Below are 12,974 nucleotides of genomic sequence, written 5' to 3' on the forward strand. Positions count from 1 at the left end.
TGGTTAAGTCTGAGCACAAGCAGTTCAGCTTTCCCAGGGTTGGGGGAGGGAGAAGGTAGTTTTGGCAATGTGTGATTTTGTTTTTAACTGTAACACCTCCAGAGTTTGGAGCAGGAACTCAATAACTGGCCAGTCGTGTGTTTAGAGAAGTGTCTTGCACTGTACCTGTGACATCCAACAAGCATTTTCCAAGTTACATATGCCTGCAGACTGCTCACCATTTGTCTGTGCTCAGCACAACTTACTCTACGTATGTTCCTTAATTTTCAGAATGTTCCACCTGTGTGCCCTCGGTCATTAAAATACCCCTTGGTTGAGGGGAAGGTGCCCCAGGCTCGAAGCCAGCAGAGCAGAGCCTCACAGGTGGCCTGGTGCTAATGTTTCTGTGCACTTCCCAAGCTTCGTTGCTAAGCAGGGCAGCGTGCCCTACCTGCGGGACAGACCGATATTCTTCACACTGTACAGATGGAGGCAACTGAGAAGTTGTGCAAGTTCTTGTTCACATTACAGGCCTTCTGTCTCCCACTCGCCTCCCCTACAAAGGATGGATAGTGGCTGAAGAAGGGTTGCTTGTGGGAAGCCTGCCACACTGGAAGATGTGAGAGAATTGGGGAAGTGATTGCCTGAAAAACGATGGCTTTGTCTTTAAAGTCACCGGATTGGCAATTAGGGCTAGTGGTCAGGGGCAATTTTGGCTTTAATCTCTCTGTGCCTGTGTTAGTTCCTCAGCGCTCATCTCTCCATTTCTCAGGGATGTTAGGAAGCTAAATTCAGTTGTGTGGGAGGCACGCTGACACCATAGAAGAAGCCCAGGAGAAAATGAATAATTGCATGTGCGGTCAATAAAAACCACTGGATAGCTGCCTCGGTGACTCTGCACCACAGTTCCTCACTGAACGAGGGAAGGGTCCTAGGGAAGATACGTAATCCTGTGAATACTGTACCCCGATATATACTAGGTTTACAGCCTATGGTAGGATGAGAGCAGGGAACTTGTTACTAAACTTGTAGATTGTGGCTAAATGTGGCAATGGCTGACGCGGTGCAAATAAACTAGTTGGCCCTGTGTTTACTCTGCCACTTTTGGTATTGAATAGCAACCAAGTGCCATCAAGTTGCTGAATCTAGAGCAAGGAGGTTATCTCATCAGCCTGGGATGGTCCGGTTTATTAAGACAAATGTTTGGTTTCAGGTCAAACTGCCCCACTTGAAATCCACCTAGTCTTAACACCACTGCTGCTGCTTAAGAACCAGTGAAGGCTTTAGTGATGCTGTTGTAGCAGGAGGACTGCGTCCTTTTCTTGCCCTTTGTTCTGCAGGGATTGGGAAGGCAGGAGTCGCTTGAGTTCTCAACTTCCTTTCCTGTACCTGGGGAGGCATCCCACCCAGCTATGGAGCCAACCCCTTATGCGCTGAGCCCTGCGGGCTGAGCGTCCCATAAACCAAGATTAAGGAAACTCTGCATACGAAACCTGCCTGTTCCTTTATTTAAAAGGACTACAGCTCTCCTTTCAGCTGCTCTTCCCTTTTATTCCTCAGCGCACAGGGCCAGCCTTCTTCCTCATGTGCTTGCCAGGAGCAGTCCGATTTCCTGCAGCAGTAACAAGGACCGTACGAGCACAGATCCGCAGGATGTGTGTGGGGGGTGTGTGATCATGTAGTTCAGATAACATTTCTTTTCTTTAGGCAGCTGCAGAACTCAGCCCAGGCAGGGGGAAATGATGTCTTCTGAACAGAGAGCCCGGAGCACTGGTGTCTGGCAAGGGCTCCAGGCCTGCATAGTTCTGCTCTACTGTAATTCAAATGCTACCGTGTGCTTGGGGGTGCTAGGCGCTCTCCCGGGAAGGATTGGACAGGTTAGTGTCTCCCTGGAAAAGGTGGTTGGAGACCCAGTCTTATAGCCACATACCTGCAGTGTCTGAGGCTGGCCTGCAGTGGCGTAGGCTCTCTCCTCCCACTGGCAGGGCTGCGGTGCTGACAGGAGCGTCACTTCCACACAGCAGCTGGGAGTGCCTCTTCCATTAGCTTCCCTTGCGTGCTCGCCTGGCTAACAGCTGTGCCGTGCGGCCTGTCGGATCTCACAAGCCAGGCAGGGGCACAGCCGGGAGATCCCCAGGGACAACACAAGTGGTACAGCATTAATAGCTACAGCAGCAAATCCTGCCCCACCAGGGGCAGGGACGCCTGTGGTTGTATGCCTGTTGGGGAACAGGTCGCGGGTCTGACCCAGCTCAGGTCTGAGTAGTGCGCGGGGAGAGAGCCCATGCCTCGCATAGCTCGCCCTTGCAGCTGGGCACATCTGAAGGGAAGCTCCCAGGAGCGCCTACCTCCTAGTCAAGGAAAGCCATGCAGCCCTGCCTCTGCCACAAGTTTATTTACAAAAAAAGTTACAGCCCACGGCGCCTTCCCCACCGGAGCTCGGATACTTAAAGACATCTATTTCTTCCACACAGGCACAATCCCCCCCTGCAGCAAGAGGAACAGGCTGCAGGGAACAATGGGTATGCAGTCAGGGATCCTGTGCTCAGGATTACCCCTAGGTGACAGGCGGAGGGGAGGTACAGGCCACACCTGTAGGGGCAGGGGTGTGATGTACCTGCTCCAGCAGTAAGCCTGCTTCTGTCTCATGGAAGAAACTGCAGGAAGCACATGGGCCAAGAGCTAGGTACCCCATTTCCTTCTTCTTCAGGCTCCCCCCTCCCTCCCTGGGAGGACGGGCAGTGGGCAGCAGGGGACGAAGTGCACCGTGACTTAGCATTGCTGGCAGATACTCACCTCAGCGAGAGCTAAGACGACGCCTTACCCTGCTCACTGCAGCTGACTCCCTGCTTCCTCTATGCCCGTGCAATGAGGAAAGCCGCTGCACCATTGCAGCAATGGGGAACATACACCACGAAGGTGGTGGGGGAAAGCGGGCAGTGGGGTGTCTGCTGCCCCAGCCCCTGGCTCGGTTGCCTAGAGATTCTCCTCTGTACTGCAGCTCTTGTCTCTTAACAGGGCAGTTACCTGTGTCTGTGCATCCCTACTTTTCCTCCTCTGTGTCGCTCAGGCCCCGGCCAGTGCTGCACACATTATAGTACAGAGAAAGTCAAGTGTTGGGGCGCAGAAGTGGGCCCTGACTCTATGTACAGCAGCCTGCAGGCCCCGGTGCAGCCACGCACATGGACAGAGCAGGGGGAGCGGCGCAGGCAGGGTCTCCGGGAGAGTCCTTTTTGTCCTGGTACCTCACGCTCTCCGCCTGGAAGCAGTTGCTATGGGCATGGCTCCCAGTGATACCCAGTAGGCGTGGGCATGTTGGCAGCTGGAGGGCCTGCGGCCTGGTCACTCCTTGAAGCCCTGGATGCTACAGAGAATCCTCTTCTGGTGCCCTGGAAGTGCCACTCCCATCTTCCTCAAGTCCCTGAAAGAGATTAGGGCGGGAGGAGAGAAAGATCAGCCGGAGCACTGCTCTTGCTCCAGGGGGAGGGGGGAGGGGAATGGCACAGGCTTTTACTGTTTGTGCTGCAGAAATAAAAATCTAGGAGGGGTTCCTAGGTCCAGGCATGTCTCCCTGCCCTTAGCTTAGGACCTGCTGCTCCCAGCGCCCTCCCCTGTCGTCAGGGGATGCTGAGATCCCGCTGGGGCTGCGCCCGGCTCAGCCGCTTACTCTTCCTGCCACCTGCGGTCTTCTTGGCATGCTTATGTGGGACAGGGGGAGGAAGATGGACACCCGGGTGACTGAGCCTAAATGTTGCTGCTGTAACTACCCGTTACACCAGTTGTCTCCCCACCAATACCACCATATAAACCAGCCTCTTCCTACGTCCCACTCCTGGGGCTCCTGCCCATCCTCCGGGCACACGCTTCCCTGAATCATGTCCTTTCCCTACACCCTGGGCCCTATGCACTCTGCTCCCAGCCCCTCCCGTTTCCTGAGTAACATCTGTCCTGCTATCCTCCTCCCTGCTTGGGGGTGTCCTTAACAAAGGGGTCCCTGCTCTTGGGAGTCAGCCTTCTAGTCACGCTAAATGCAGCCCACCTCCCGACCCAGCTCCCCTGTGGGGCCCTGGCCCACACTGACACTCAGCCTGTCATGGATCCTCTCTCCTCGAGAGAATCCTATTGCGCATCAGCTGGCTGGGTTCCCTGCTGTCCAGGTGACATGGACGAGCAACCCCTGGTGCAGGCGCTACGTGACCAAAGCAGAGAAGACCATGTCACTTAGCAGAACCTGCAGAGGAATCTCTCCTCTAAGGTAGGGTCGTGTCTGAGGGGGAGACCCAGCCAGAGCCTTTAGCATCTCCCGCCCAGACATACTGTGCCTGGAGCAGACTGTGACGGCTACTGAGATGCAAAAGCCGGTCGAGCATGCAGTGGCTGGCCAGCTGACTGAGCGAGACCCTGGAGAACATGTCCCTGCGGAGCCGCACGTTCTGCCCTCCCTCCCCGCCGAGCCGCTTCAGTCTGATGCAAGCCCCTGCTCCTCCTTTCCAAAGCCCGACACGGGCTGGGCGCAGGCCCGCTCACCACACTGCCTCTCCGTCTTCAAGTAGAGCAGCTACCCGTGCCCAGGACCTGTGGGTTTTACCACCTTCAGGGAAAGCTCCCCCGCTGTGTGACTCCTCCGAGGAGGCTGGGGAAGCTATGATCCCCCGGGGTAATCTGTGTACCCCTTCTGGGGGAGTGCTCAGATGGGGCACAAGGCGTTTCATGTGGGTCTCAGCCCAAGCCCCCTGTCTCTGCTGGGAGCCAGACCTGCCCGCGAGAGCCAAGGTGGCCTCTGCTTACTCAGCGGTGAGCTCCAGGATGGACTCCATGGTGTCCAGGCCAGCGGTGCGGAAGTTGATGATGTACCGCTTCATGCGGATGGACTCCAGCCATTCTGGGATAGACCGATAGGGGATCCCGTCGGACCCGCTGCAGCTGGGGAGCCGCAGCGTCACTCTGGGGACAAAAAGGCATCGTGACGGCAGCTCCCTGGAACTGAATGCCAGCACCGCACGACAGACACTTCTCTGACGGGCAAGAGAGCCCTCTGCTGTCGCCAGACAGATATGTCTGCTCCATGCACGCACCGAGCCCCAGCCAGCAACAGTGCTCTGTGCTGGAACCAAGGAAACAATACTCCCAGTTTCTGCACACGTGGTCCTGAAGGATCCTCTCCCGTGTTGTCAGTGTCCTCTGGTGAGAGCATCCCTGCTGGAGCCCGGAACCGACTGCATCCTTCCCTCCCAGCTCCGGGGAACCTCCCAGCCCAGCCCCACTACCCACCTGGGGTCGAAGTCTGCGACAACGCGGAGCAACTGGGGGCTGGAGATGAAGTGTTCTAGCTGCCCCTGGATCTCCCGGAAGCGGGGCCGCCGCGTGCGGTCGTGCGACCAGCAGCCTTTCATGAGCTCGTAGAGGATGGATGGGCAGTCCACAGGCGGGGGGAGCCGGTATCCATCCTCTATGCTCTTCATCACCTACACACAGAAGGACAGCGAGAACTGTGACCCGATTCTACTCATGGCGGCGACACCACCGAGATTATCCAAGAGGGGCTGGAATGCCTTCATAGGGGGAGCCAGGCGGACGGTCAGAGTCAGCCCACCGTTTTGTGGGGCTCTGTGCAATGAAAAGCAAATGGGGTCACTTCCTACCAGGTGTGGGGGAAGGTTACTGGGCAGTCTGGCGAGGTGCCGGGGAGCGCATTGATAAGTACAATAGGGTTAAAAGAGGCACTTTGTCACTGTGACCCCCGCCCGGCCTCATACACACGTTCATCTCTCAAGACGGGTGTGAGATTTGGGGGGGGGCTATAGTCCTGTCCCAGGATTGGCGGGGAAGAGGCTAACCATCTCTGAGGAGGAATCCCAGCTGGATGACTTTGCTGAGCTGGGGGGGCAGAGGTGATGGAGTCCGATACAAAAGGGAGAGTGGGGGTGGGAGGAGCCCCAGGGGTTTTCAGAGGACTGGGTGAGGAGAGCTTTTCTCTGTACTGCTGGTGGCCATGGCTGCAGTAAGACATCCTTGCTCTTTGTATGGGATTGTAGCTGAAGACGCCCTGGGTTTGAGAAAACTCTTGCTTAACCAACCCTGCTGGGACCAGCCTGTCACCTGGGAGGGTAATAGAGGTGTGACATTGCAGAGGGCTGGCTCTTTGTTTCCTGGCCCCACTAATGCGAATGAGGTCAGGGTGACGAGTTTATTCCCCTGTCCCAGGGCAGGGGACAGCATACGCTGGAGGCAGCGGCTACTCTTAGGGGACGGGGAGTGTCAAAGCAGGGATTGCAAACAGTGGGTTCCCCACAGTGGGTGGTCCTATGAGACTTGTCCATTCCATTCAGCCCCGCCCTGCCGGCTCAGCGTAGGACCCCCATGCCAACACCACCGCCTCTCCCTCGCTGTTACCTCCTGATTGGTCATGTCCCCGTAGGGCTTGTCCCCAAAGGAGAGCACTTCCCACATGACGATGCCGTAACTCCAGACGTCGCTGGCAGAGGTAAAGATCCGATGGGCGATGGCCTCAGGTGCGGTCCAGCGGATGGGGATCTTCCCGCCCTGCAGGGATGGCCAGAGCACAGCTGGCAGGTCATATTTCAGCGCACTCCACCCCTGAGGATCCCACAGTGCTTTACAAACCACAGGTAACAGTGGGCTCGCTTCACCCACCAGCGAACTGCAGCCACCGCGGGGGTAAATAAGGGAAATAAATCAAGGAGACGCCTACGTCCAGCTGACTCAGCAGGGGGAATGCTAGGGAAGCAGCAGGGAACCGCCCAGGCTGGCATTTGGTCAGGACACTGCGGTTAATGCCCCACAGCTCACACAAAGTGGCCCAGCTCTGACCTGACTGCAGACGGGCAGGACTTTGGTTTTACACCTCGTCTAAACGGTAGCCCGTCCAGCACAGCGCTGGCCAGCACCACGCCGAGGTCCATGCCGACTCCAGAGGGAAAAGCACCACCTTCCGAGCCACCCCCACCACTCCTTGGAGGTCTGCCATCCAAATCCGCACCTGGCCTGATTTCCCTTAGCATGAGACGCAGCGGGCTTTCTACCCACCAAGTCCAATAACGCCATTTAAAAACGATAAGACCCTGAGTGGGCCCCCCAGCCTTCACAGAGGTCGCTGCCAGGTTACCTTGGTTTCGTACGTCCCCTCCACGTCGTTTTCCAGTATCCGGGACAGGCCGAAGTCAGACACCTTGCACTGCAGGCCGTGAGTGACCAGGATGTTGCGGGCAGCCAGGTCCCGGTGCACGTAGTTGCGGTCTGAGAGGTAGGTCATGCCTGATGCAATGCCCTGCAGCATACCCACCAGCTGGACCGAGCTGAGCTTCTCCTCGTTTTCCTGCGGGGGGAGAAACAGGCCATGGCAGGTCACTGGAGGCTGCAGATTCCCGGGCAGTGGGCTTAACAGCTCCCAAGGAGGCTAGGGGCCAAGGATGAATGCACCCTCCCAGGTGAGACGATGAGGAAGGAGGAAGGGGAGCCCTCTGGAATCATAATCAGGGAGCTGCAGTTCAGCCCCTGGACAATAAACAGTCTGACTAGGATCCACCCTCAGCTGCTGCAGCTGGGGCTGCAATTTCCTCGCCGCTCAGTCCAGGCAGGCTGGCAGGTGCCCACAGCTCACAGGCACAATGCAAACTCCAGCCCTCACCCGGAGGAAGGTGTCCAGGGCTCCATTCTCCATATACTCAGTGACGATCATCATCGGCTTCCCTGAGGCAAGAGGGAAAGAGAGCGTCACCTACACTGCGCCCCTTCCTGCTACAGGCCCCACCACGGAGCCGCCCGGCTCCCCTGCCCATAAAGCAGCACGGCCCCTCCCCTGCCATTCATCCTGCAGTGCCCTCCACCCCACGCCCCCAGCTGGGAGCCCAGCCCCAGCCAACTCCCTACCTTCCCGCTACAGCACATCCAACTGCCCATCCTCCCTCAGCTCCAGAGATGAACCCGTACCTTTCCCCATGCTCACAGGAGGCACATCCCTTCTCTTCACTCCCCCACCGTCCCTACTGGGGACTCTGATGGTGGTGTCCCCAGGCTAACGCGATGGCCATCTTCCCCTTCTCCCTAGTGGGCAGCACCCTCTCCGCCAGCTCGCACAGGAATGTGGCCATCCTACCCCCACCCTGGACTCACAGCGGGGCCCCTCACGGCCCATCCCACGTGGGCTCTTACGCTTGGTGACGACCCCCTCCAGGTGCACGATGTTGTGGTGATTGAACTGGCCCATGATTGTCGCCTCACGCAGAAAATTCCACCACTGAGAGTCCGAATACGTGGATTTCAGGGTCTTGATGGCAACCACGATGCGCTCCTTCCCTGGCAGGCGCAGGGTCCCGCAATAGACCTCCCCGAACTCCCCTGCAGCAGCACCAGAGACAGTAGGTTACCAGGGAAGCCAGGAACGGGGTTGGCAGAGAAGGGAGGCGTGAGGGGGAGCCCAGGGATGAGAGCATGGAGACAGCCGCAGGGAGACTCACCCTCCCCAATAACGTTCTCCATGGTGACACAGGACACATCTATCTCCTTGGTGAACTCCAAGACCCCCCTGCTGGGGTCCTCATAGGGCTGGAGATCCACGTAGGGCTTCAACCAGACCTTCTCCTCTATGGCAAAGGGAAACAGAGAAAGAAACACCCTGTCACCAAGATTCCTGCAGAAACAGAGTTGGGATGTCTGGCTTCCCAGCCACAGCAATGGGTGAACCAGCCAGCAATCATATGTGGAGCCCCAGAGCCACTAAGGGAAGAGACAAATGAATGTAGAAAGTCAGTGCTGGCAGCCAAAGAAGTTCATCCAGCACCAGGGCCCTCTAGTCTCTCTCATTCAGAAAGTCTGACCCACCCCAGCCGCCCGCCCTCGCTCCCTCAGCAGTGCTCCCCTCCCCTTCCTGGCTTTGGATCTCACCGAGGTCGAAGGCGGAGGTGTCATAGTCTGGCCGTGCTTGGCGACAACGGCCTTTCCTGGAAGAGACAGACAGTCATCATCAAACCCGAACAATCAGCAGAGCAGAGAAGCAGGGAAGTGAGACAAAGATGAGAGCAGGCCCGCGTCCCTTCCCAGCTGGGCAGGACCAGGGCTCCAGGCGTTCTGCAGCAGGACGGATCCAAGAGCTGCACCCACTGCCCTGCCTTCTGATGCTGCAGGTGGGACATTCTGCGGCAGTTTCATTTACAGTTAGAAATGGAGGTTGTAACTCACTGCACATGGGAATGCACAACACCATCACGCAGGGCCCGGGGAAGTTACTTAGAGATGAAAAGCCATTCCATTTACATGGTCCCACACTTTTCGTTTTCAGTGGGCCCAGCTCCTTCTAGTGACAACACGTAATGGCGGCAGGGAAGTTTTGCTGGAGAATTTGGGAGCTGGGCTGGGGAAAGCTGTCTGTGGCATGCGGGAGGCGGAGATTATGGATGTGCACATGAGCTCGATGGTTCTGCTGAAGCAATTAGTAGCGAAATAAGGTGCCCAGGCTACTGAATAACCACAACAAACTGTCTTTAGGTGTCATAGCTAAGACTCCCCTAGTGGGAACAGAGCTCGTCACGCTCTCAGAGCTGTTGTCCAGGCTGTCTGCAGACCCAGCCGCTGCGTCATTTACATTCTCAACGTTTCCTTTCCAACCGGGAGAGCGAGACCCGGAATGGGGGGTGCAGTTTGCTGCAATTTCTGCAGCTGCAGAATACATGGGCCCTGGTGAAGATACACGGGACGGCTGGTCCCACAGAGCTCTGCTGCTGCGCCTCCGGCCTGCCCCCTGCTCTTCTAGTTCAGACCAGGAAGTTTACAATCTTCATTGGCTAAAATGTCACAGACTTAACCAGCAGCTGCTTACTTCCCCTGAAGGAGCGCTCCCTCACAGCCAAACCAGAGTGGGCGACATCAGCTTTCTACGGTTGGGGGTGGGCAAGGCCGGGGTCAGAATTTGGAGCCCCCCACCCCAAACCCGTATGCCCCACTGCAATGCATGAAATGGCGTCCTGACAAAGCCAGCAGCGAGCTGGAGCCCAAGGGGGCAGGGCCCGAGAGGGAATGGGACCGTGGGGAAGCTGGCGTCACAGCAGTGCGTGCCAGCCTCCCAGAGCTGGCATATAAACCTCATGCCAGCCCCGCAAATCATCTTGTACACCATGAGCACGTTGTCAGTGCCAATGGCCAAGTCCCTCAGTACCCAGTCAAACCCCAGCCGCCTCCTTCAGCCCTGCCATGGCCTCCCACCCCTCACCCATCCAGTCACCCCAACTTCTGTCCCTTCTGCGCCCCAGTGAACAGCCAAGCCCCGCCACCACACTGCCTGCTCCTCTCTGCCCAGCGCCTCACCCACCATACCACCTCCCCCTCCACCCCGTCACCCCTCCCTCTGCCGCACCCTCTTCACCCAAAAAGGGGCAGAGTTTACCTTTGTGTGAAGACAAAGATTCCCACGAGCAGCCCGATAAACAGTAGGATTCCGAAGATAATGGAGACTAGCACCCCGCCAGACGGAGCCCCAGTGTCTGCAAGACAGAGCAACTGTCACATCCCTGCCACGCACAAATGCAACAACCCAGCAATCCCATCCCCAGGCTGGGGTGCCTGGGAAGGTACCGGTTGGCCTCACTAGCAGATGGTGCTGGATGCCCCATGGCCATCTGCCCTCCTTACTGCTGGGCAAGTGTAGAATTACAAGTGGCTGAAAATACCTGTAGGGTCATGTGAGGGAACATGGGAATGGGAGCAGAGAAAGAATGGTGCTGACACATCCTGGGGTGTGGCCATCCGCCAGACTGGCCTCCCAGTGTGTAATTATCCATGTGCAGAGCGCATAGCCCTGTGGCACTCTGAGTGCATACGCCATCGGGTCTGGGCCAGATACCATTATTATTGTTAGTTCACGTGGTAGATGGACTAAAATCCACCTTCAAATAGGTGTTTGGCTGAATCCCAGCTAAGATCCTGATGTTCAGCTCCAACTGAATTATTTTTCCACATACTTTCAGATACCAAATATTTCTCTCCCTCCTTCCCATCTGTTTCCACCTACCCCCTTTGTAGCAGACCCTTCATCCTACTCAAGAACCCCGTCAGGGAGCCTGGCACGTAGGTGGCTTGAGTCTCCAAAGGAGTCTCACTTGTCTTATTCCCCATGCATGCAATTTGTATTGGGAAATGTTCATTTCCTCCCACCCTCTGCGCACATGCATCAAACTCTGAGCTTGGTCCCGAGGCTAATGAGTTCAGTGGCAGCTGTTGGGTGCTCGGCACTTTTGAAAATCGACAGGTGACTAATTATGGACTTGGGAACCCAACTGTAGGCTCCCGTTTTTAAAATATTGGTCCTAGTTTTTATTTTGTGACAGGGGTCATGCCCTGTGTTTGGCTAAAGCAGATTCTCTTCTCCATTCCGATTCTCTAGGCAGAGCCGTTCTAGTCCATAACAGTACATGCATGTTTATCACAGCAAGAGCTAAGTGACTAGGAGAGTTGGGTGAATTATAGTCACTGAACTACTTACCTGACACAACTTCTCAAAGATATTATTTGGTTTTGTTTGTTTATTATTGTTTTTCACCCAACTCTAATGATCACACAGGGCTTTAGAAAATTTAACTAGTGGGACGTTTGAGGAAACACCCAGGAGAAAGAAAAACTAAGGAAATTCCTAGACAAAATGTTTCATTAAAGAAGAAAGAAGGATGAGACTATATTTCATGTACAGCCACTGCTAGATAGACCATTACAGTTCAAAAGCCAAATGGAAAGTATTAAAACTAGCAACAACAGTGTGACATTAAAGAATGGAAAGTTTAGACAATGTCAGGACGTGAGGGTGAGATCTCTACGTCTGCGGAATTGCCTCCCTAAAGGAGGGAGAGGGTGAGAAACGTAGGGAACAATCCTGTGCTGAACTAGGGGTGGGGGTGAGAGGCCGGTGACAGTCAAGGTGCCTCCCCTATGATGTCTCTGCAGCGCTAATCACTGGAGACCTCCCTTCCTTCACCTGCCAGGTTCCAGCTTTTAACTAAGGTCACGGCCAAAATCATGCTTAAGTGCTGGGTAAAATGCGGCAGGGATGGCCCCAGTTAACAAGAATCCCAAAAGTGCCATTCCTCAGTTCTTTCCTTCTACAGCTGTGTGTGATGAGGGATGAACCTAGTGCGTAAGTGAGAAGCTCCTGCACCCCACCGATCAGATAGAGGACAGCTGTGTCTCACCTAGGGAGAGGGTGCGGAACTCCTGCTCCTGGGAGAAGGGGCCAGGGCCCAGGGGCGTGATGCAGCGCACGCGGAGCAGGTAGGCTGTGTCCGGCTGCAGGTCCCGCAGGGTCACGTTGGGTTCGTGGAATTGCTTCACTGTGTAGTGTGCATCCTCTCCCTGCAGGGACCAGAGAACAGGTTACTTGGACAGCTAGCACGCACGTGGAAACAGAGGAGGAAAGTTTCTGGGTGCCACAAACAAAGAGCCGAAGAGACACAGGCAAGGAGCTGAGAGGAGACGCCTCTCACCTTCTCAAAGTACATGATCTCGTACTGCACCGAGCTCCGGCTGCGGTGCCGGGGGGCTGGCCAAGACACAGACAGGCTGCTGTCGTCACGTTGGGTGAGAGTCAGGTGGGCCACGGTTACTGGAGCTGTCGGGGAAAGCAATGGTACGAAACAGAAGCAGATGAGAACACAAAGTAACCCTCCTGCACCCTCCCAAGCTGTGTGTGGTCTGCGTGGCTAGATTACAGCTTCTCCCTTTGCTGCCTCGGGGGAGCCTCCAGCACTGCATTCGACTCATCCTTCTCTGGGGTGCTTGAAGGGAAGCCAGGGGTCCAGCGGTAAGTCACTGCTGGGGGTGAGGGCCCCGCAGGGGGAGTGCACCTCAGCTGTGATTTGGTTGGACTTTTGAAAGGTCCTGCACATGAACAGTAGCTCTGTGAATGCAGCACCACGGCAATGACTGCAAATGCAGAAAGGAATTTCCCGAGTTAGCAAACTCCCGGAGCAACATCCATACACCCGCACCTAACA

At 56.0% G+C, this 12,974-nt stretch overlaps 1 protein-coding gene across 2 annotated transcripts in view; it reads right to left on the minus strand.

The window, feature by feature from the left end:
* Positions 1–1,995: 1,995 nt before the first annotated feature.
* Positions 1,996–12,974, minus strand: part of EPHA1 (EPH receptor A1) — a 49,312-nt gene continuing 38,333 nt past the window's right edge. For both annotated transcript variants that reach the window (XM_067570039.1, XM_067570041.1), the window contains exons 7-18: positions 12,465–12,589; positions 12,174–12,333; positions 10,379–10,475; positions 8,884–8,939; positions 8,457–8,582; positions 8,152–8,337; positions 7,628–7,689; positions 7,106–7,315; positions 6,373–6,522; positions 5,251–5,444; positions 4,768–4,923; positions 1,996–3,400 (exon numbers count right to left, since the gene is read on the minus strand). In XM_067570039.1, coding sequence (XP_067426140.1) covers positions 3,322–3,400; positions 4,768–4,923; positions 5,251–5,444; positions 6,373–6,522; positions 7,106–7,315; positions 7,628–7,689; positions 8,152–8,337; positions 8,457–8,582; positions 8,884–8,939; positions 10,379–10,475; positions 12,174–12,333; positions 12,465–12,589 — 1,601 coding nt within the window. In that variant the 3' untranslated portion in view covers positions 1,996–3,321. The remainder of the gene's footprint in view (positions 3,401–4,767; positions 4,924–5,250; positions 5,445–6,372; positions 6,523–7,105; positions 7,316–7,627; positions 7,690–8,151; positions 8,338–8,456; positions 8,583–8,883; positions 8,940–10,378; positions 10,476–12,173; positions 12,334–12,464; positions 12,590–12,974) is intronic.

Source organism: Emydura macquarii, unplaced genomic scaffold (assembly GCF_026122565.2).
Source record: "Emydura macquarii macquarii isolate MOO-44397 ecotype Brisbane River unplaced genomic scaffold, CSIRO-AGI_Emac_v2 contig_2979, whole genome shotgun sequence".
In the NCBI taxonomy this organism is placed as follows: Eukaryota; Metazoa; Chordata; order Testudines; family Chelidae; genus Emydura; species Emydura macquarii.